The 21,655-nt window shown below is 37.9% G+C and overlaps 5 protein-coding genes across 6 annotated transcripts; 3 read left to right on the top strand and 2 right to left on the bottom strand.

The window, feature by feature from the left end:
* The first annotated feature begins 3,687 nt into the window (after window positions 1–3,687).
* Window positions 3,688–4,650, top strand: LOC125186621 (putative ubiquitin-conjugating enzyme E2 38). Its single transcript, XM_048083029.1, has one exon. The coding sequence runs from the start codon at window positions 3,688–3,690 to the stop codon at window positions 4,648–4,650; it is 963 nt and encodes a 320-aa protein (XP_047938986.1).
* A 584-nt stretch (window positions 4,651–5,234) lies between these two features.
* LOC125202471 lies at window positions 5,235–7,464 on the top strand. Of its 2 annotated transcripts, none has more exons than XM_048100872.1 (5): window positions 5,235–6,238; window positions 6,350–6,479; window positions 6,551–6,776; window positions 6,846–7,038; window positions 7,129–7,464. In XM_048100872.1, exons 1-5 carry the CDS (start codon window positions 5,937–5,939, stop codon window positions 7,310–7,312), a joined length of 1,035 nt encoding a protein of 344 aa, XP_047956829.1. In that variant the 5' UTR covers window positions 5,235–5,936; the 3' UTR covers window positions 7,313–7,464. The 2 variants fall into 2 exon arrangements, with proteins under 2 accessions (XP_047956829.1, XP_047956828.1); XM_048100871.1 differs by having other exon boundaries at window positions 5,243–5,451; window positions 5,936–6,238; window positions 6,846–7,464.
* A 1,049-nt stretch (window positions 7,465–8,513) lies between these two features.
* LOC125186629 lies at window positions 8,514–9,303 on the bottom strand. Its single transcript, XM_048083038.1, has 4 exons — window positions 9,233–9,303; window positions 9,051–9,126; window positions 8,708–8,969; window positions 8,514–8,611 (listed from the first exon to the last, which is right to left on the bottom strand). Exons 1-4 carry the CDS (start codon window positions 9,262–9,264, stop codon window positions 8,514–8,516), a joined length of 468 nt encoding a protein of 155 aa, XP_047938995.1. The 5' UTR covers window positions 9,265–9,303.
* Window positions 9,304–13,482: 4,179 nt separating this feature from the next.
* On the top strand, window positions 13,483–16,924 carry LOC125200845 (galactokinase-like). The gene is made up of 13 exons (XM_048098643.1): window positions 13,483–13,793; window positions 13,856–14,034; window positions 14,388–14,434; window positions 14,590–14,684; window positions 14,786–14,868; window positions 15,060–15,128; window positions 15,286–15,471; window positions 15,564–15,698; window positions 15,839–15,973; window positions 16,102–16,172; window positions 16,259–16,336; window positions 16,433–16,574; window positions 16,653–16,924. Exons 1-13 carry the CDS (start codon window positions 13,631–13,633, stop codon window positions 16,761–16,763), a joined length of 1,494 nt encoding a protein of 497 aa, XP_047954600.1. The 5' UTR covers window positions 13,483–13,630; the 3' UTR covers window positions 16,764–16,924.
* A 235-nt stretch (window positions 16,925–17,159) lies between these two features.
* On the bottom strand, window positions 17,160–19,112 carry LOC125200843 (pentatricopeptide repeat-containing protein At1g09900-like). The gene has a single exon (XM_048098642.1). The coding sequence runs from the start codon at window positions 19,002–19,004 to the stop codon at window positions 17,319–17,321; it is 1,686 nt and encodes a 561-aa protein (XP_047954599.1). The 5' UTR covers window positions 19,005–19,112; the 3' UTR covers window positions 17,160–17,318.
* Between the last annotated feature and the right edge of the window lie 2,543 nt (window positions 19,113–21,655).

A 21,655-nucleotide genomic window follows, 5' to 3' on the forward strand; every position in this document is an offset into this window, starting at 1 on the left:
TAGGTTAACATGTTTAGGAATATTGGGCATTAAGTCTTGATTTCTAGAATGTCTTTAATACTATACGATCCAAAGTTTTCATTCATTTCTCAACAGCGTATGCAAATACCATTAACAAAAGTCAATATTCATACTTATGTATATTTATTATTCTATTTTTCATTTATGAACTTTTATTTCTTTGATTATTATAAATTATGAACTAACTAATTTGTATTCATGGTGTTTTAATACGTCACGGAAGTGTGTTTGCTCTGATTATATTAATTAATTAAAAGTGTTCTAATCAACATTTGCTTTTTAGAAATTTAAATTAATAAAAACATTTTTTTATTTAATAAAATGTTATTGTAAGTTTTTTATTGAGTAAAAGTCAATTTTGGTCCTAAATATATGACCAAAATATGAATATGGTCTAAAACATTCTCTTTTTGGAAAACAGGTTCATAACAAATCCTGTCAGAGTGGTCCTTTTTTTACGGTTCTGTAAAAAAACTAACGGTCATGCCATTGTGCAATTAGGGTTTAGGGTTGACCGTCAGTTTTTTTAAGAAACCGTCAAAAAATGAATACTTCGTTGACATTTTCATTTTTTTTATGGAATTGTTTCTCAAAAAGTGAATGTTTTGGACTAAATTCGTGGTCATATGTTTAGGACCAAAATTAATTTTACTCATTTTTATTTTTAAAGTTTAAGCAATAATATCGTTCTTATTTTTATTGATTTATTAAAAATATGTAATTAGTACGTGAAAATTATATGACTCGTGCATAGCACGAGCGATGATACTAGTTTCTATAAATGGAAAGTCTCTCTGATAACGGAAGAACCCCTTATCAAGTGAAAAAGATAAAGAAAGTCGCATAGAAATCATGCTTTGTCGACAATCGAAAATTCTAAACGGAAAAACTAAATAAAGATAAAAGACAATAATTATGATTTCATTTATTGAATATGAGAATAACAATAGGTCCTATTTATAATAATCCTACGAATTACCTAATTTGGTGAACAAGATAATAAATATATGAAAAAGATATGATAATATAATAATAGAGATATGAGAGATATTTTCGAAGATATAATTCTATCACTCTCTCATACTTTATCCATTTTTTGTCCCCTCTTATGTACTTACTTTATTATTTTTCTCTATATCTCTCTTACTTTACAAACCTTTTTTCGTTCTCTTACTTTACCAAATTTCTCATTAAAACTTGTGTCGTCCACAAATGAGACTATTTTCTATAGACGGATGAAGTTTTATTTATATACTCCGTGTATTGACCATATAAATTACAAAATCTACGTACAATAAAACCCCTACAACATAAAATTTATGCATCTAATTACATAATGTATCCGAAAAAAGGAACAGTTTACAAACAAACCCAATCAAAATAACGACACTTACTATTAAGAATAGGTCTACGGAAAAAGAAAAAAAAGTAAGAGCTAATAACTCACCTCAATCTAGAAGCTTTTATTGCAGCATCTTTCGATACGGAGATTGAAGCCATGCCCATGGGCTGAAAATAAAGTATTTAAAAATAGCAAAAATGAAGATAATCATTTGATTCTAAGAATAGTGTTGCGAGATCAAAGTACAAACTATAATTAAAATCACAGACTTCTTGAGTCGCGTTGGCGATCTTCGACTGGGTTTATCTAACGCTTAGCTGCATGTCTTTTGTGTTTGATTAGCAGGTTGATTAGGATTTGGGCTATAAAAATAGCAGTATATTTAACATAAATTTATAGGAGTACATGTTAGAGCATCTGTTGCAGCGGTTGTTTTTTTTTCCGTCCGTCCGTGCCGCTGAGCAGGCGGCGTCCGGCCGCCGCTGGAGCTCGTCCGCCGTGCTCTTAGCTAAGAGCACGTCCGTGCCGCTGAGCAGCCCTACGTGGCACGTCCTGATTGGCCAACGGCTTAGCCGTTGGCAAATTCGATTTTTATTTTTATTTTTTTATAAAATTCATAAATAATTCGAAATAATACCAAAAAATAAAAATAAAAATTGGATTCCCAAAAAATAGAGTCGTTTATGGATGTTTTTTTTTGGATTTTTGTGATTTTTTTTATCCCAAAATCATCTATAAATACACACATTAATCATCCACTTTTCACATCAAATTATCTCTCATTCATACTTTTTCATACTAAATCATCTACATCTTCCTCTCTCACCCAAACCCTCTCTAAAAAATTCAAAAATGGATTTCACCAATCTCATTGCGGAAGCGGAGCGCGAAGAACAAGAATATTATGAACAATATCGTGCCGTCTATAAAGCCTATGTCGCCGCCAATACCCCCGCCCCTCATCCTCAACCAACTAGAGCAAAACGTCACTACATCCCTCGTGATCGAGAGGGAGCCCACGAAAGGCTCGTTGCCGACTCAAAAAGATCTAATCAATCACATTTGGGCGAAATTCGGCAACGAGTAGTAGGTCTTTTTAATTTTATGGATTTTAATTGTGTAATTTTTTATTTTTAGGATTTTAATTGTGTAATTTTTAATTTTTAGGATTTGAATTATGTAATTTTTAATTATTTTATAATTTGTAATAGTATTTCAAGTATCTTTAATGCATTTTAATATTGTGGGAATGTTTTTATTTAAATTGAATAATAGAATGGTGGGACCCTTGAGCTTGTCCTTGGCTAAGAGCACGGATGTGGGTGTTGTGCTCTTAGCTAAGAACAAGGAGTAAAAGTGGGTCCGGGCCCACTTCCGTGCTCTTAGCTAAGAGCGCGGATGGGAATGCTATTAAGAGAATTAATAAGATTATATATTATTTTTATATTGATTTTTTAGGCATAAAAATATGAAATTATATATATACCGTCATTAATGATAAAGTAATGAGTTGATCAGATTTTGATTAGCTTGGGAAAGAAGCCAAAATTCCATGTTAAAAATTCTTGAAATTGTTTTATCCTCAGATTCATTCTAAAATAATATCCGACCAAAGCCAACTTTTAAATGGATGTAATTAGAATTTTATGTTACGAGTAACTATTAGATTCAAATATTTTATTCATTTTTTAATTATTTAATAGATTGTTATACTCTTTTGCGGAAATATAGTTTTTCGAATCCTAATCTAAATCTATCTTTTATAAGGACTTCTCAGGCTCATAATTAACATTGTATAGATTCAGGAATCTTTTCTGAATTCCGCAAGCTATCCAATTCAAATTCATCAACCAGGTATTTGTATCTTTTCTCATATTGTGAGTTTGTGACTAATTTCTTAAATTACTCTTGTCATGTGATAAGATTGTTACTATGTTGCAGATAATTAAATTAAAACTAAGTGTGCTTACATATGTCTGGAGATAAAGCGTAAAACAAACATAAACATAAAATTAATTTAGAACTAACTGTGATTACATATATATGTTGTGTTGAAATATGTGATGTTAGGAGTAGTTTATTTATTTATTTAATTAATTTAAGTTTAATCATAGTTCTTCATAAAAGGGTTTAGGGTTCTAATTTCTAGTTGTCTATGATGATAGTATATGTTTGATTCTACGCCCTAAATTAATTATGCAATACCACTAGTATTTGGTAATGGAACATACTGTATCTGTTATTTGCATTGGGATTACTTCAAATTGGGCAGATATATTAATTCAAACATATCTCTTGAATTTGTTAATGTCTCCATAGATAAAATGGGAAGTGATGGCATGAATTTTGATTCTGTGGAAGTAGCAAAGGATCATCACTACATTAACTACACATCTCAGAAAACCAACAATGCAAAGATCATGAGGGAATGGAGAATCCTAAAAGGAAACCTCCCAGATTCCATCCATGTCCAGGTCTACGAAACGAGGATCGATCTGCTTCGTGCAGTCATCATTGGCCCGGCTGGAACTCCATACCACGACGGCCTCTTCTTCTTCGACATCTTCCTGCCATCCGATTACCCCAACATTCCACCGCAAGTGTACTATCACTCACACGGCTACCGTTTGAATCCCAATCTCTATCACAACGGGATACTTTGCCTAAGCTTGATCAACACATGGAGTGGCACCATACAAGAGAAGTGGACTGATACATCCACCATTCTCCAGCTCCTTGTCTCAATCCAAGGCCTTGTCTTGAACTCGAGGCCTTATTTCAACGAGCCTGTCTACGCGCCATTGAAAAACACGGAAAACTCTATGTGGGTAAAGCGTTCCAATCTCTACAACGAGAATGCTTTCATCCTCTCCTGCACCACTATGGAAAAGATCATCAAACGCCCGCCACAGAATTTTGAGAGCTTTGTGGTTGAGCATTTTCGACAGCGTGCTGCCCCGTTGATACAAGCCATTGATCGTTATCATCAAGGCCGTGTGGTGGTTGGCGAGTTAGGCATGACATCACCATCCTCTTTAGCTTCTCAAGTTACTGTTTCTTCAAATTTCAAGATCGATTTGAAACGGATTCGAGGCCAACTTGTGCAGGCCCTCGCCTCCCATTCCATTCCAGTTCAGACCAATCCTATTGCTGCTGCTACCACAGCCGAGTCTGAGAAGAAGGATGAACACCGTAAAAAGGGGCTTCTCGGTAGAATCTCTAGCTTTGTTCTCAACAAGATTTGGAAAAAGAAACAAGTGAAGAGTAGTGCAATAGAGAGAAAATGATATAATGATTTTGACGTCCAAGTTTTAGCATTCTTTTTATGTCATATTGACTAGTAGTAGATGTTAGATTGTTATTTCTACATAAACATTAGATCAATATCACCGTATCTTAACATACTCCCTCCGTCCCACAAAAGATGTCACACTTTCCTTTTTAGTTTGTCCCATAAAAGATGTCACATTTTCATTTTTGGAAAAAGTTATCTCTCACATGAATATAAAAATTATATTTTATCTCTCCATTTAACACACAAAACAAAACCTCCTAAAATCTCGTGTCGTCCCACAAGTGTGACATCTTTTATGGGACAGAGGGAGTACAATTTATTACAGTTTATATTTAATTTGCGAACAAAATATTCAGTTGATACAAAATTGTATGTTTTGATCATGCACAGCACAAGGTAACCTTCTTGTGTGTTTTTTTATACTAAGGGCTTGAATGGTACCTATGAAAAAGGCATCAAAAGGGCGAGAAAGTGGGAAAAGGTTACTGTTTGAGGTCCTTTTCCTATATTTGGTAGCTATGAAAACTAACGGGTGACCCGGTATAAAATTTCCGGGTTTCATAGAAGTGGAGATAACTATCGGTGTTTATGGCAAATTCTTGTCGGCAGAATTTGGTGGTATAAAGTTATCTCTCTTCCTCAGAAATCCCTAATTGACGTTTTCTCCCAAATTTGCCCTCAAACCTCTCCAACTGCAACACCCTACTTCTCCAACTGCAACCCCACATCTTCAAGCATCTCCGCGACACGAAGAAGACGCATTGCAGGCAGCGATTTCAACTTTTCGAGTCAGGTATGTTTGAGTTCGAAAGTTTCCCCCAACTTCAGATTTGGAATTTTTTGTGTCATTAGCCTTGTCGGCGGTCATGTGCTTCGATTTGAATTATGATAATGAGGGTGTATGTTTGAAGTAGTGTTTATAATAGAATTTTGTGGGTTTTTTCTGTTATTTTTGCAAAAATTGGTCAAATTGTAATATTGTACACTTTTGCTTGTGAGTCTGTTGGTGATTGTCGGTCGCGATTTCAACTTTTCGCGACAGTTTCTTCTGCATCCTTGCATGCGAAATTTTTCCCCAAATTCAATACCTTGAATTTTCTTCTGCATCCTTGAAGTAGTGATTATAATGGAATTTTGTTGTGTGTTATTAGATTTTTGCAAGAATTGCTCAGATTGTAAAGTTGTAGAATTGTGTCTGTCATTTTTGAGATTTCTTCGTGATTTTATGGGTTTATTTTGAGAACTCTTTGCTGTGATTATTTTCCCACTTTGTGTAGGATGGTTAACGAAAGACAACGGAAGATGAAGGAGGCGGAGACAGTTGTAATCATGATTGAGGACATTGTGAGGACACAGCAACAAGACCTGGTCACAATTTTGAACATGGTCCGGACAATTATTACCTCGTCGAATATTGGAAATGATGAACTTGCAGCTATCACATACAGCATGTCATCAAAGCTTCCTGCTCAAGTTAGACACATGGATAGACTGTTTGGTCTAACTGATAGAGACTGCATCAGCAACCTCCGAATGGATCGCAATGCATTTGGGCGTTTATGTCGGATTCTACGCGACAGGTGCGGTTTGGTTAATCAAAGATACGTCTGAGTGGAGGAGCAGGTTGCAATGTTTCTAAGTACTCTAGCCCACCATAACAAAACTCGAATTGTTGGATTCAATTTCATTAGATCCGGGCATACCGTCAGCCATTATGTGCACAAGGTGATGCGAGCAGTTATCCATCTTCACAGTATCCTATTCGTTCAGCCCACACCGGTTGACGATACATGTGAGGACCCACGATGGAAATGGTTTAAGGTGAACGGTATATATTGAATTAACTATGTTGCGTTGCGTGGATCAATTTATTGATTGAATTTCCACTACAGGGGTGCCTTGGTGCACTAGATGGGACGTACATAAACGTACGTGTTAGCATCGCTGATACACCTCGCTACCGGTCGCGCAAAGGCCAGATTGCAACAAATACACTAGCAGTTTGTGACCGATTCCTAAGGTTCGTGTACATTCTACCTGGATGGGAGGGGTCTGTTGCTGACTCGAGGGTTCTTCGCGACGCTGTGACTCGGCCCAACGGTCTCAAAGTCCGAAGAGGTAAGCACAACCAAGCTATATGTTCCAAAATTTGGTTATGTTGTTTCATTCATTATTTGGATATGGCAGGAACGTATTACTTGTGTGACAACGGATATGCGAACAGCGAAGGCTTCCTAACGCCTTTCAAAGGAGTTCGGTACCATCTGAAAGAGTGGGGCCCCCAAAATCAAAGGCCGACCAGTCCAAGAGAACTATTCAACATGCGCCATACAATGGCTCGGAACATAATAGAGCGTGCATTTGCTGTGTTGAAGATGCGGTGGGGTATCCTACGTAGCGCAAGCTTCTATCCTATTGAGACCCAAACCCGACTCATTATGACTTGTTTCCTATTGCACAATTACATTAGAGGAGAGATGCAAGCAGATCCAGTGGAGCAAGAATTGGACGACGCCGCACTTGAAGGTGATGGGGGACAGCGGGCTGACGGTGATGACCAAAATGATGTCGAGTATGTTGACACAGTCGAATCAACGCCGGGGTGGAACCAAATGCGTCAAGACCTTGCCGACTACATGTGGCAGAATCAATAAGGATATCAACGTGAGGTTGAAGTTATATGTATTATGCAATTTTATCACTGAACAATGTCTACCTATTTCGAATTCTGTTGGGAGTATGTATTATTATCGACTTGATGCTTGACAGTCTGAAATCATCAGCTTTTTGAAGACTTGATTTTGAAGGGAATGCCTTTGTTTAATTGATTTTGAAGGGAATGTCTTTGTTGTAATCATTATAACCTTCTCGCTGATTTGTTGATATGGGTTTGTGCAAATACTATTTAAAATATATAATATTTTAAAAAATATAGAAAAATGGCCTAAAAGAAATAAAATTATGAAAAGATAGAAACAATGGGTGTGTCATATTTTAACAAGTACAATCATCTTCGATCCAATTATTGTGATAAGATAAAGAATCTATAATAACAAAATATTGACAAACTATAAAAACTAATGAATCACCTCATCATTCAAGAAACCAAATAAAATTCCAACATTAAATAATAAAAAAAGGCCCTCAACTCAAATATAGCCATAGGAGAGCATCTCCAACGCCTTTCCATCTCCTTTTGGATGTCAAATTTGCTGCAAGTCCTAGAAATGAAGAATCTTGGACTCAAATATGATGCAATTTACAGAAATTTAGAATCTTGAACTCAAATTTGCTGCAACTCCTAGAAATGAAGAATCTTGGACTCAAGTTTACAGAGATTGAGAATGTTGAACTAAATTTTGCTGCAAGTCCTACAAATGAAGAATCTTGGACTCAAATATGATGCAATTTACAGAAATTTAGAATCTTGAACTCAAATTTGTTGCCATAAAAGCTCATTGGACGAAGAAGAAGAAGTAGACCAAGGAGGGAGTAATAAAATACATATATCATTACCAAAAGGCATACTTCCACTTAAGTCCTATTGCCACAACTTACTTCCACTAAAAGCTTAATACACATAGAACCACTACACCATTCACACAAACATTACACACTGCCACAACTTACTTCCACTAAAACCTTACTACACATAGTACCACTAAACCATTCACACAAACATTACACACCCAAACGGGCCATTAGGTTCACATGCACCATTAACATACTACACAAGTCCTCTCACCCTCAATCTCCATTAGCTTGTTGCACATCCTCAACCACATTACCTTGAGGCACCTCCATGTCACCATTAGCGTGAGGCACCACCATGTCACCATTAGCTTGAGGCACCTCCTAAAGCCCTATGGCGGCGACGACACCTTCCAACTCATTGAAGAGGTTTTCAAAGTCCGGTAGAGCCTCAATCCTTGGCACTTCTTCCAGCGCAACGACTACAATCAACAAAATAGGGACCGAGTTAATAGTGTGGTCAAAAAGTTAGGGTGTGGGTTATGATATATGTCAACACAAACTACTCGATACATTACCATGTTCGTCTAAAAACGGAAATGGAGGTGGGACATCCAGTCGGCTCACAATGAACAAGCCGTCACACTGATATGCGAACATCAGTAGATCGCCAAGTTCAAACCCAGCATGTATAGCGAAAAAATCCCACCCCCGTCCGAAGCACCAAACTGATCCGTCGAGGCAAAGATCAACAAACCATTGGGCTTGGTTGGGGAGGCACATCCTGCAGAATATGGGGAGGATGACCCCATACACAGATACCCAAGTCGGCGGTAACGGCTGTGTGAAACAAAAAACAACAAGTTAAAGGAGATATTATTTTGATTTTACAGGGGGAAAACCAAATTAGAAAGTGCTAACCACACGCGAACGGTGCAGAGATGGGTTGTACGCCAACACAAACGGTGGTGGAGGTGGCATCACACCATACAAGCCACTGCAATATCAGTGTAAAAAATTGCATGAAATACCCACCTCAAAACAGGATGCATGGACTTTTAAAATGTACTAAAAATAGAAACACATAAGTACAACAAACTAACTTCATTTGGGGAAAAGGTCCTTGGCCGGCCATTGTGGAAGCCTTTAGCAGAAAGTTTTTTTCTAACTTAAAAGGTTGGTGTTTTTTAGAACGGGTGAGTGTTGCTCCTCATGAACAATCCTTTAAATAATACACCACCATCAAATTTCATTCAATGAAGAGTATGAGGTAGTTGGGTTCCTTAATTAGTTTGGTTTTAGTCACTATCAAACTAAGTGTTGAGAGAGTAAGAGATATAAGTGATGGTGGCAACTACCAAGCATCAACATTGCTTGTATATACATGTATGCAAATTACAATTTTAGCAATCACCTCATGTAATTTAATTCATGGCAGAGTGGGATTTGGGGATCTTGATCGATTTGATGTATAACCAGCCACTCATAATGAAGTTAATTGCTGTATAAATTGCTTAGCTTCAGTGGAACGATTATCCCCTGAATTTAAATGCGAATCCATGTGAGGATTTCTTGCCCAAATATGGTTGGACATTTATGATGCATATCTACCTATATTTGGATATAAATGAGGAAGCATTGTCACAATCAAAACACAGTATCAGAAGCTTAAAATATGGGCTACAAAAAGCATTTAGTTCCCCCCATTGAATACAACCACCGATGACAAATGGAATAATCTTCAAAAGTCAATGCATAATACCCTACAAAATAGATGCGTACCAACACAGATAATAAGATGCCATGACACCTACTACTTCATCAACCATATTTGAAAATTGGTTGCTTCACAAACTTGCACCACACATAATATATTACCCCAACGAGCATGCAAAAAACAGGGGGTCTTACACACACACCTATGCCTCAATCTTCATATCCCATGCTTCTCCTCCAAGATATGGAGGATGTAGTCATGCTTGTCCGTCAAGGAGAACCCGGTGAACAGATCCAAGCGTTCGGGCTCCTTCACAAGGATGTCCAACGCAAGGAATCTGTGCTTCTTTGGGAGAAGAGGGATCTCATCAAGCATTTTGCTGATCTCAACTCGTTTTGCGCTCAAATCAAAGTCGTAGCCGATGCGGGACGATAACGTCTGAAGACGATCGCTAGTATCATCGTGTATCTTGGTCATCACATCTAACATCGACTCCAACACCTCCTCTGCCTTCCTTTTGCGGCCTTTCTTCTTGACAGCGGAGGGCGTCTTCACGTTCTGTGGCTCGTCACCGTCACCCAACAACACCTCCGTAGTAGTCTCAAAGTTGAGTGCTTCCTCGATTTGTTCATCTGTGAAGAACTCATTTAGGGTGTATGGAGTCATATTAGGTTGTGGCTCCTCTACAACAGATACATCATTCTCATGGAGTATGTCATCAGCATGGCTCACATCCTCAGCACGCACACCATTACCCCTATCCTTCCCGAAGATAGACTTCCAATCCTCCAAATATGGCCACGACTTGTTGCGCATAGTCTTCGCGTTGATGTCCGCCTAAAATATGGGAAAAACCCTCGTTTCAAAGTTTATACAACAAACAAATACACTTGAACTCAAAAATATATATGTATAGCGAATATGGTATTACACACCTTAACAATCTGGGCCCACTGCTCGTCGTTGCACTCAATCTTGAAGTCGTTGTTAGAGTTGAAGCCGACACCGCTGCGATCAAGGATGTTGGACAGAATTCCATATTCGCGCTTCCATGTACCGATTTTTGAATTGATGTGCGGAGACACCTTCAGCTGAGTGTCTGGGATCTCACGTCTCATGACCTGATACACCCTTGTGGCGTAGCCGGGCCGAAAACCATTATCAGCTTTCCACCCGCCAGCCACAAGATCGTGCAGCGCGATAACAAGGACCTCCTCCTCGCGTTTGGTCCAACTACGTCGTGTTCGGTCGCCCTTAACCTTTTCCAGATTTCCACCTTTTGCAACACCTACAAAACAACTCTTTAATACATGGACTCAAGGCATATGAACGAAGCAAGAGTAGAGATTGCGATGAGGGCAAAGAAAAACCGATACCCGATGGGTTGCCCTCGTATATGCGTTTTCCCTTGCCGTTTCCGGACATCTTACCTAAATCCGATTGCGAAGAAGTAGATATAGATTTGGAGTGAGTTGTGGGATTCCAGTCACATGATTATATAGAGGATGCATGAGTGGATGATGGCGCCAAACTCAACGGAACTTAGCCGCCAATTTTTTGGCAGGAAGAATGAAGAAGAGTGGATGGTAATTTCATGTCCCAAAAGTAAGGGTATTATTGTCAGCACAACAATTATCATCACGTGGGAATATATCTCATATTAGCTACCAAACATAGGTGTATACAATTTTTGAATTCTCAAAAATGCTACCAAACACTGGAATATATGAATAGTACTATCTCCAAACTTATGAAAAACTACCAAAAATGTAAACCTATGAAAACACTATCACACAACCAATCACACCCTTATATGTATATATGCCTTGATATAATATAGCTACTCAAATATAAGCGTTTTTTCCTTTGTTTCTGAACCTTGGTTTTACATATCTTACGACGTACTTCTCTCCATCCAAAAAAAATAGACAAAGTTACGAATAATGTGAGTTTTAATGCATAATTGGTAGAGTAAGAGAGAAGGAGGAAAAATATAGTATGCATAATTGGTAGAGTAAGAGAGAGAGGGAAAAAATATAGTGGAAGTAGTGTTACTGTATTGTAGAGTCCACATTTCGAATGATGTGTATAATTAGTGTTGGTTTAAAACTTTTCTCATTTTTAGAATTAGTCTAATTTTAGTGGACGATCCAAAATAGTAAAACTTATCTATTTTTTGTGGACGTAGGGAGTAATTAAGATGAATGGTTGTCGTTTTATTATTTCTCATGTGAAAGTTCATTCTAGAGTAGTTATCAAGGGGGTCGGGCCGACTTGGCCCAGTCTAGGCACAGTTAGTTGAGGCCATGATCAGCCCTGGCTCACGAATGAGGCGGGTTGTGGATGAATGAGATTTTTTTTATCAGACTAGGTCCAGCCTCGGCCCATTTGGTAAGTTGGTTCAGCAATGTACTCCCTCCGTCCCGTTTTAGGAGTCCCGGTTGAGTTGAGCACATGTTTTAAGAAAAAAGTGTTTGTGTGTGTAATAAATAAATATTGTAGTGGATGTTGGGACCCACTTTTAATTGAGTGTCCAATAAATAAATGTTGTAGTGGATGTTGTGACCCACTTTTAACACTTTTTAATTAGTTGTAGTGAATGTTGGGACCCACTTTTACCACTTTGTAGGCATTTTATATTAATTTATCTCAACCGGAACTCCTAAAACGGGACGCCCAAAATTGATCAACCGGGACTCCTAAAGCGGGACGGAGGGAGTATTATTTTTAAAATTGCGATGGGGAAAAAATATTTCTCTAGGTTTGTGTTAAAATGGCAACACCATTTAAGATGACACTGTACCACCAAGGACAACCGTTAGATTTAGGAACAGATTCAACCTTATTAGTCAGCCACGTGGCAGACTTGTTTGCCCATGTATCGTAGATTGCTTGATTATCGTTGATTTCGTATCGCAGATTGCTTGAAACCATACGCAAAGTTGCTTGCCTATGTATCACATAATACTTGCCTAGATTGTCATTTTGACTATGGCGTCACCATAGTGCTTTGATTTTGTATCTCATACTGCTTTGAACCATATGCCAGATTACTTGCGTGTGTATCACATATTGCTTGCATATGTATTTCATATTGTATGTTACTCTCTTTGTCCCTGAAAATTTGTCACCTATTTCCTTTTCTATCCGTCTCTAAAAATTTGTCACCTTTCACTTTTATCATTTTTTATAATGGACCCCACATTCCAATAACTTATTCTCACTCGCATTTTATTTTAAAACTAATATATAAAAATAGGACCCACATACTACTAACTTTTTCAACTCATTTTCTATTACATTTCTTAAAACTCGTGTCAGATCAAATAATGATAAATTTTAAAGGACGGAGGGAGTTCTTATTATCACATTGTCACTTTAAGAGTGGTATCACCGTAACGCACCCCTTCGTCTCTATTAAAAAAGATAAATGGACCTAACATTGAAATCGGATTTAAGTCACTCGCTAAGTATTGTTTATATGATTTAAAAGATTTCAAATATAAATTGATAAAATGACCCCACAATGAAATTTGAGTGGATAATCTAACAAACCACAATATTTAATGGATATGCTCAAAGTCAACAACTTGACATCAACCAGAATATTTCTTGGACCCTGAATCCAACTACTAAAAGTTGATCAAACTTTTTTTAAAAATTGAGAAGGATTTTGATTTGTCGTCCACACTCCACAAAATTCCAAATTTCACTGAATTCATCACCTCTCTAGTCTACTCACTAAGAAGTAAAGCGGAGAAACAAAAGTTTTTTTTTTTTTTGAATGGCGAGACACGATGACCTTCCGGTGCCCGTTTACAAGTCTCTTGAGCCCGTTTACGGAACCGGGTCGCAGCTCGAAGAAGCGGAGCTCCGATTCAACACATTGAAATCCAAATTCGTGGAGATTTTCGGCCAAGTCCCTGATATCTATGCCCGATCTCCTGGTATTGTTTGCTCTACTTATCAAAGTTGTTGTTTTGTTGGATATCTGAATTTTTGTGTGCAGGAAGGGTGAATTTGATTGGGGAGCACATAGACTATGAAGGTTACTCTGTGTTGCCTATGGCGATCAGGCAAGACACTATTGTAGCAATTCGGAAAGTGGAGGGAGACAAGGTGCTGAAGATTGCTAATGTCAACAGTCACAAGTATTCTCTCTGCACTTACCCTGCTGATCCTCATCAGGTATCACTTTATTGTTTTTGGTGGAAAACAAAAACAAACTTTAACTAGTATTTGATTATACGCTTTATTGTTGTTCATGTACATTATCAGTGAACTTTAACTGGGAGTAAGTGCAGGCATTTTAATTGTTTTCAAATGAGAGATTGTTTAATGGTTGTTTGTTTTCTTCATATGAATGATGGCTTACAAGTTAGTTGAACAGTACTATTTAAAACTATGACTGGACTAATTTTGTAATCTGCCACATTGGATATCAAAAGAAGAATATCTGCTCTTTCAGACTAACTGATGCATTCCGTTTTCACTCTCATGATCTATGTAGCTTGTTAAGGAGAGTTTAATTTTCTTTTCAGGAAATTGATTTGAAGAATCACAGATGGGGTCACTATTTTATTTGTGGGTATGGTGTCTTTTATCACTTGCCTTTTCTTTTGAGTTGATTTTAATAATTCAATCATGCTTGGTATAATATATATGATGTTAGGGAAGTTTCAGGAGATTTTGATGATTCACTTTGAATGTTTGACATCTCAGTTATTTTCTGTTCCATTTTAGGTACAAAGGTTTCTATGAGTATGCCAAAGCAAAGGGCATAGATGTCGGTGAAGCAGTTGGTCTTGAGGTTGTTGTTGATGGAATTGTTCCAACAGGTATATTTGTCCAGTCTATTGACATTTGTATTTCACTGGATAAGTGAGGGACTTATTCACGCTATTGCTTAACCGCTGAGTTGTGTTTTACTTTCATGTAGGTTCTGGTTTATCGAGCTCTGCTGCTTTTGTTTGCTCGTCTACTATTGGCATAATGGCAGTATTAGGAGCAAGCTTGCCTAAGGTGTGTGCATATAAATGCAGCATTTGTAAATTCAGATAAATATTATTTTATACTTCGTAGTATTTACATTAGCAGCCTATCCAGTTAGCATTCCAAATCACTCTTTGATACAGATAATTGATTCCACAAAGGAAATCCTTGTCTTTTCACTTTATCTGTAACTCCTTCGTTTTTCGAATTTCCCATTCCAGAAAGAACTTGCTCAACTTACATGCGAATGTGAAAGACACATAGGAACACAATCTGGTGGAATGGACCAGGTAATCAATCTACCATATTTCTCAGCTAAATCATTATATGTGTGTGGGAACGCTAATGAATTTGATCATTTTTATTTCTTACACTTGAAATGCCAAAATACCTTTTATTACTTTTATATGAAGTCTAGTCCATCACCTTAATTCATTCCTTTGACAGGCCATATCTGTGATGGCTCAATCTGGATTTGCAGCACTCATTGACTTCAACCCTATTCGAGCTACTGAGGTGCAACTCCCTGCGGGTGGGACTTTTGTCATAGCACATTCACTAGCTGAGTCTCAGAAAGCAGTTACTGCCGCAACTAATTACAACAACAGAGTTGTTGAATGTCGTTTGGCTTCTGTGAGTTTTTCATACATTTGTTTCTGCCCCCTCTTATATGCATTATGTTTATTTGAGCCTCACAGTCTTTTCTCTTTGTTCGGGCTATACAGATAGTGCTAGGCATAAAACTCGGCATGAAAGCAGAAGAAGCAGTTTCCAAAGTGAAGACACTTTCAGATGTTGAAGGATTGTGTGTATCTTTTGCTGGTACACATGGATCGTCTGATCCAGTTCTTGCTGTCAAGGTACCCATATATATTCTCTTGAACTAGAACTGTGTTTGTACATGTGTTCTACAGATTACTAGTTATACTTATTACTGATGTTGGGAATAAGTTAAAATGTGCATATATATGTTCTGTAAGCACACCGGCCACATCTACAGGAATACTTGAAGGAAGAACCATACAGCGCCGAAGATATTGAGGAAATCATCAGTGAAAAGCTGGTAGATGTTTTTGCCACTTCTCCTTCTTCGTTGGATGTGCTGAGAGCTGCCAAACACTTCAAGTTACACCAGGTGACTTTGCATTTTCTGGTTCTTCATTTAATGCAAAATATTAATTGACTTTCATATATTATCTATTGATCTTACAGAATAAAATGCTATTTTGTGACCTTTAAATATCTTCTTAAAATAATTATCAGCGAGCTGCTCACGTGTACTCAGAGGCTAAACGTGTGTATGCTTTCAAAGATACCGTGTCATCAAACTTAAGGTGACTTGTCTGGATAGATTGTTATGTCATATATATGTATAGTTATTGTACATTAAACAATTAAAACTTTTAAGTTTCTCTTGCAGTGAGGAAGACATGCTTAAGAAACTCGGAGACCTTATGAACGACAGCCACTACAGTTGCAGTGTCTTGTATGAGTGCAGGTATGACTCTACAACTTCTTATGAAACCAAAAGAATGAAGATCATTTTAGTCATTTGGTTTGTTGATTTTCTGTCACATGACCATCTGTAAAATAGCTGCCCCGAATTGGAAGAGCTCGTCAAGATTAGCCGTGACAATGGTGCCCTCGGGGCGAGGCTGACCGGAGCTGGATGGGGAGGCTGTGCCGTTGCTCTGGTTAAGGAGAATATCGTCCCACAGTTTATCCTCAACTTGAAGGTTAGTGTTGTTGATGTCCCATTCAATTGCCATTAAAATGTGAAATATTGAATATCAATGTCGAGTTGTGTGTTGCAGGAACAATATTTCCAGTCAAGAATTGATAAAGGGGTGATTAAGAAGACCGATCTTGGCCTCTACATTTTTGCATCTAAGCCATCGAGCGGAGCTGCCATCGTCGAACTATAGGCTGCCGGCCGCATATGGTCCGAGAAAATCTGCTGCTAAGAAAGGATCGTTTTTTATGCTTTCTTTCTTTCCTGTTCAAGAATAAAATGGTTTATGTTTCATGGAATTGTCCATACATAAAAAAACCCAGCTAATTCATCAGAAACACATATTGGCACTGAGATCTAACAGTAATTGAGGGTTTGCTGAAACTCCAAAAAATGTGAGATGTCAACTCATTTCCCTCAATTGCTCTATCCATGAGATTGGACCATAGAGGATAATTATCGCTGCTGAGTTTGGCTTTGACGGTAACTTCTCCTAAAGATTTGGATTTTGACCTTGTTTTTTTAACCCTTTTGGCATTTTTAACCCATTGAGATACATTAGCATTTCAGGCACGTTCCACAACATCCCTTCATGAAACCAATTTTATCAATGGATAGCACAAACGGAGTTGAGCTTGAGCAACAAATAATCAAAGAATGTAATCAACTTCAAAACCGCTCGAGCCTTTTTATCACCACTATTTCATAAGATATACAACTTCAAGACACAAAATAGCATCGATTTAGGCTAGAAGTTGACCACCACCTGCTGAGCAGAAGTTTTCTTGATAGCCCCTCTTGAGGAAAGCTCGTTCAGCAACTCCAAAGCCTCGTTAGTGAGACCTTGATACGCTATACCTTCGATCAAAATTGTGTAAGTAGATTCAGTAGGCTTGCAGCCCTTTGAAACCATATGCACCAGGAAGTCAATTGCACGATCTGTTTGTCGTGCCTTGCAAAGGCCGAGCATGATGGAGTTGTAGGTGACTGCATTTGGTCTGATACCCAAACCTTGCAATTCTTTAAAAAAGCTAATTGCTTTCTCAACCTCCCCTTCTCTGCTTAGCCCTCCCACAAGCGAAGAGTAGGTGATTATATCCGGTTTCAGACCTCTCTCCCTCATCTCACACAACAACTGCATTGCGCGCTCAGTCTTCCCCATTTTGGCAAGCCCGTCTATCACAGTGTTGTACGTGATCAGAACGGGCGAGCAGCCTTTACTACTCAGCTGATTAAGTATCTCCACTGCAACATCAACCTTCCCATCCTTGCACAGAGCAGTCAGCAGAGTATTGTATGTGACAATATCCGGGTAACATCCACGGGAAACCATTATCTCTAGATACTCAATCGCCCTCTCCATCTTCTTCTCCTTACAGAATCCATGTAGCAACGGATTATAGCTCAACGAATTAGGAACACACCCATATTTAGGCATCTTCTCCAACATATCAATCGCTCGCCCCAAATGCCCCTTCCTACACAAGAAATTAATCAAGATGTTAAACGTGACAACGCTAGGAGCACACCCTTTCCTCAGCATCTCCCCAAGCAGCTTCTCAGCATCCATCCACCTCCCCGCGCTGCACATACTGCGAAGAATAATGTTATGCGTGATGACATTGGGCTGGCAGCCGTAGCTAGGCATGTTATTCAAGAAATCGATGGCCTCCTCAAGCCTCCCCTCCTTGCAAATCCCATTGATGAGCACGTTAAAGGTGACCACATCCGGCTTGCATCCTCTGGTCCTCATTTCATCCAGGAGCTTCATGGCCTTCGCGACACCGCTCTCCTTGCAGGTGGCCTCGATGAGGATGGTGTAGGTTATGACGTCCGGGTAGCACTCCTTGCGCAGCTGCTGATCAAGAACCTCCATGGCTTGCTGCAGCTTGCCACTGTCGCAGAGGCTGCGGAGAATGGTGTTGTAGGTGACGACATCGGGGGCGACACTCATCCGTTCGAGGACCTTCAAAGCGCTGTTAATCTCCCCCGACTTGCAATAGCCGCTGATCAACACATTGTAGGTAATGACATCCGGCACGGCTCCGGACTGCTCCAGGATGTCCAAAACCCTCGTGGCCTTCTTCGTCTTGCCGCCCCTGCAAAAGCCTCGGATCAAACTCGTGCACGGGATTATGTCCGGGATGTCGCCCTGGGAAACCATCTTCTCCAGATGCTTAAACCCTTGCTCCAGCTCTCCGTTTCTCACCAGCCTCCGGAGATAGTTGTTGTTCTCGAATTCCTCAAAGCTATTGCTTCTCTCCGCGTTTAATTTGCCTATGTTGCAGCAAGTGTCTGCGGCGGAGACGGCTAACACCCACCGCCCCTGCTTCTTCACCGGAAATATCAACTTGCAACACCCGAATACCTTATCTTTATGGTGTCTGATACTCCGAAACGAGCAAAACTCGTGGTGAGGAACACTTAATTCCATACTAATTTCTCTGAATTTGGGGAAAGTGTGAAGATGAACAAGAAGAACAACTGTGAAACCTAAAACCCTCCCTAACTCATTCTTCTTATCCTGTGCTTTTGTTTTTTGACCTGTCGTTGGATTAATACAAGCCTCTCTTCACGGCCCACTTTAAACATTTTTTGTATCTTAAATTCGAAATTATTCACATTAAATTCTAAAAAACTAATATTCTAAATTTGATCTTCTGCGTGTAAAAAATTAAAATTTATCTTATACACAAATAAAATGTTTGAGCCATAATTAACATATTTGTTAAAATTTAATGTTCAATTGCATTGGGACCATATTAATAAGCTAATTATCTAATTAAATATTTTGATTAATTAATTCTTTCGAAAATCTAAGTACAGTTTATCTTTTTTGAATGATTATTAATATCGTCGAAACATCTTTAACTATTACTCCGTCCATTCTTCGGTATGTGTTTCACTTTGATCTGGCATAATTTTTTTTTTAAAAAGAGTAAAAGAAAGTGGATTGAAAAAGTTAATAGTATGCCGATCCAATTTTTATATAGTATTATTTTTATATTTCCTCCGTTTCTTGTTAATTGAGGCATTTTTTCGACACGGAATTTAAGAATAATGTGTTAAATGGATGGTGAATAAAGTAGAAGAAATGAAGAGATAGTAAAGTAAAAGATGGAGTTACTTTTACCAAAAGTAGAATTGACTCAATTATCTTGGAACTTTCCAAAATAGAAAAAATGACTCAATTAACATGGGACGGGGGCATACTTAATAAAATGTGAGTTGAATTGAGTTGCTAAAATGCAGTGTTGATTACCAAAGGTAGTAAAAGACAATTAATAAGGGACGAACTAAAATAGAAAATTGAGACACATAAAGAGGGACGGGAAGAGTAATTTTTAATGGATCTATTAATTATGGACAAATGGTACTTCCTTTGTCCATAAAAGTATGCGATTTTGGTTGGGACCAGTTTTAATGCACAATTAATAGAGTAAGAGAGAAATAGAAAGAAAGTAAATAAAGTGAAAAAGTTTCGAGAATTAAAAAGTACATACTCTTGTGGGACAGACTAAAAATAAAAAAATACATATTCTTATTAACAAAAGGAGTATATTTTATGAAACCGAAGCTAACAAACGCACTTAAATTGTAAGACCAAAACTTTTTTTCGTTCATCTTTGCATAGAAACATATCATGCGTTCATTTTACATTGGAACATAACTAATTTGGGATGTATTAATATGACAACTCTTTTTATTGTAACACCATACCACCATTTTAAATCGTTAGATCTGAAGATCGTGTGATTATCAAGCTGTCATGTGGCAGCCATTTTAATAAAATTGGAACATATAAAATGCTAAAAGGCAAAATTGACATTCTCTATTTTTAGTCTGTTATTACCAGATTACTGTGTTACTCTATGATCAGTAACTGTTCTAAATAAACTTTCGAGCTACATCAAAAGACTTCCTACTGACCCTAACTACAATAACCAAAAACAGTTATGAGCCAACAACTCTTTGTTAATCCAGATGTACCAAGCTCATTTGAATGGCTAAGGTCATGGATTCACCATAACAAAAGTGAAGGCTAAGTGGCGTAGAGAAATGCTTTTGTTAAATGTCGTTAGCTCGACATCTCCAAACTTTATCAATAAGAACCACTCAATATTCGGATAAATTGACTTTAATAGTCCTCTGAAAACAACGTGTATGCACTCTTATTCACAAAGAACCTAAATACAAAGTAAGCTCAAATTTGAAAACAAAATAAAGTACGACAAGGTGATAAAGTAGAGTTAAAAATATTTTTATTTTTAGTAGTAAGTTATCTTAGTTGGGACGAACTAAAAAAGAAAGTGAGTCATTTTCGATGGGATGCAGGACGCGAATAACAAGTAAAGAGTATCTTTAATTTATTTTAGAGTAAAGCCAAATGAGGTCCCAAACATATGATCATTTTACGAATTTGGTCATGAACATTATCTTTTTGATTATTTGGTCCCTCACAAATGAACTCGGACCAGAATCAGTCTTAAATCAACGACGCTGTTAATAAATAACGGTGATTGTATTGTAATTCGAATTTGACCAAATTAAATTACTAATTGTAGTTAGTTACACCAAATTAAGTTCTTAATATCGATTAACAAAAATTGGAAGAAACATAATATATTAAAACAAATACAAAATAAAACTTTTTCAAAATCAAAAGTTCCTCACTCAACCACTAGAAAATGACGACTCCTTCATAGAAATTCTTGTTCTTTTTCCCAAAGAAGTCCCATTCCGACGATGGCCCGCCTCAACCCCCGCCGCCTCAAAACCCCGTGCAACCCTCGCCCCGCATCAAAACCCGTTGCAACCCCCACTGCCTCAACTGGAAAATACAAACAAGCATTACAACAAAAAATCATAATCCGTACATAAAGACACTGTGTAATTTCTTCATGGCCTGATTGTTCTCTTCGATTGCTGGCAAAATCAAGTCTAAACGATCAGTTTCGGTCTCACCCGACGACGGTGAAGAGGTCACGACATCGTCGTCGTCCTTGATTGAGTCGATTGGCTCGCACCACCTAAAAAATTGGCAATCTTTTCTCCCACAAACAAAGTAGAGCTTCCCTTTACTCG

The sequence above is a fragment of the Salvia hispanica genome, chromosome 1, assembly GCF_023119035.1.
Source record: "Salvia hispanica cultivar TCC Black 2014 chromosome 1, UniMelb_Shisp_WGS_1.0, whole genome shotgun sequence".
Classification (NCBI taxonomy): domain Eukaryota; kingdom Viridiplantae; phylum Streptophyta; class Magnoliopsida; order Lamiales; family Lamiaceae; genus Salvia; species Salvia hispanica.

Excerpts from the sequence above, each read along its gene's own strand:
- LOC125186621 (XM_048083029.1), top strand. The coding sequence starts at position 3,688 with ATGGGAAGTGATGGCATGAATTTTGATTCTGTGGAAGTAGCAAAGGAT.
- LOC125202471 (XM_048100871.1), top strand. The coding sequence starts at position 5,937 with ATGGTTAACGAAAGACAACGGAAGATGAAGGAGGCGGAGACAGTTGTA. Across the intron at positions 6,480-6,550 it reads CACGATGGAAATGGTTTAAG|GGGTGCCTTGGTGCACTAGA; the intron begins GTGAACGGTATA and ends TTTCCACTACAG. Across the intron at positions 6,777-6,845 it reads CGGTCTCAAAGTCCGAAGAG|GAACGTATTACTTGTGTGAC; the intron begins GTAAGCACAACC and ends TGGATATGGCAG.
- LOC125186629 (XM_048083038.1), bottom strand. The coding sequence starts at position 9,264 with ATGGCCGGCCAAGGACCTTTTCCCCAAATGAA. Across the intron at positions 9,127-9,232 it reads GGACCTTTTCCCCAAATGAA|TGGCTTGTATGGTGTGATGC; the intron begins GTTAGTTTGTTG and ends CTGATATTGCAG. Across the intron at positions 8,612-8,707 it reads TCCGTTTTTAGACGAACATG|TCGTTGCGCTGGAAGAAGTG; the intron begins GTAATGTATCGA and ends TGTTGATTGTAG.
- LOC125200845 (XM_048098643.1), top strand. The coding sequence starts at position 13,631 with ATGGCGAGACACGATGACCTTCCGGTGCCCGTTTACAAGTCTCTTGAG. Across the intron at positions 13,794-13,855 it reads TATCTATGCCCGATCTCCTG|GAAGGGTGAATTTGATTGGG; the intron begins GTATTGTTTGCT and ends TTTTGTGTGCAG. Across the intron at positions 14,035-14,387 it reads ACCCTGCTGATCCTCATCAG|GAAATTGATTTGAAGAATCA; the intron begins GTATCACTTTAT and ends TTTTCTTTTCAG.
- LOC125200843 (XM_048098642.1), bottom strand. The coding sequence starts at position 19,004 with ATGGAATTAAGTGTTCCTCACCACGAGTTTTGCTCGTTTCGGAGTATC.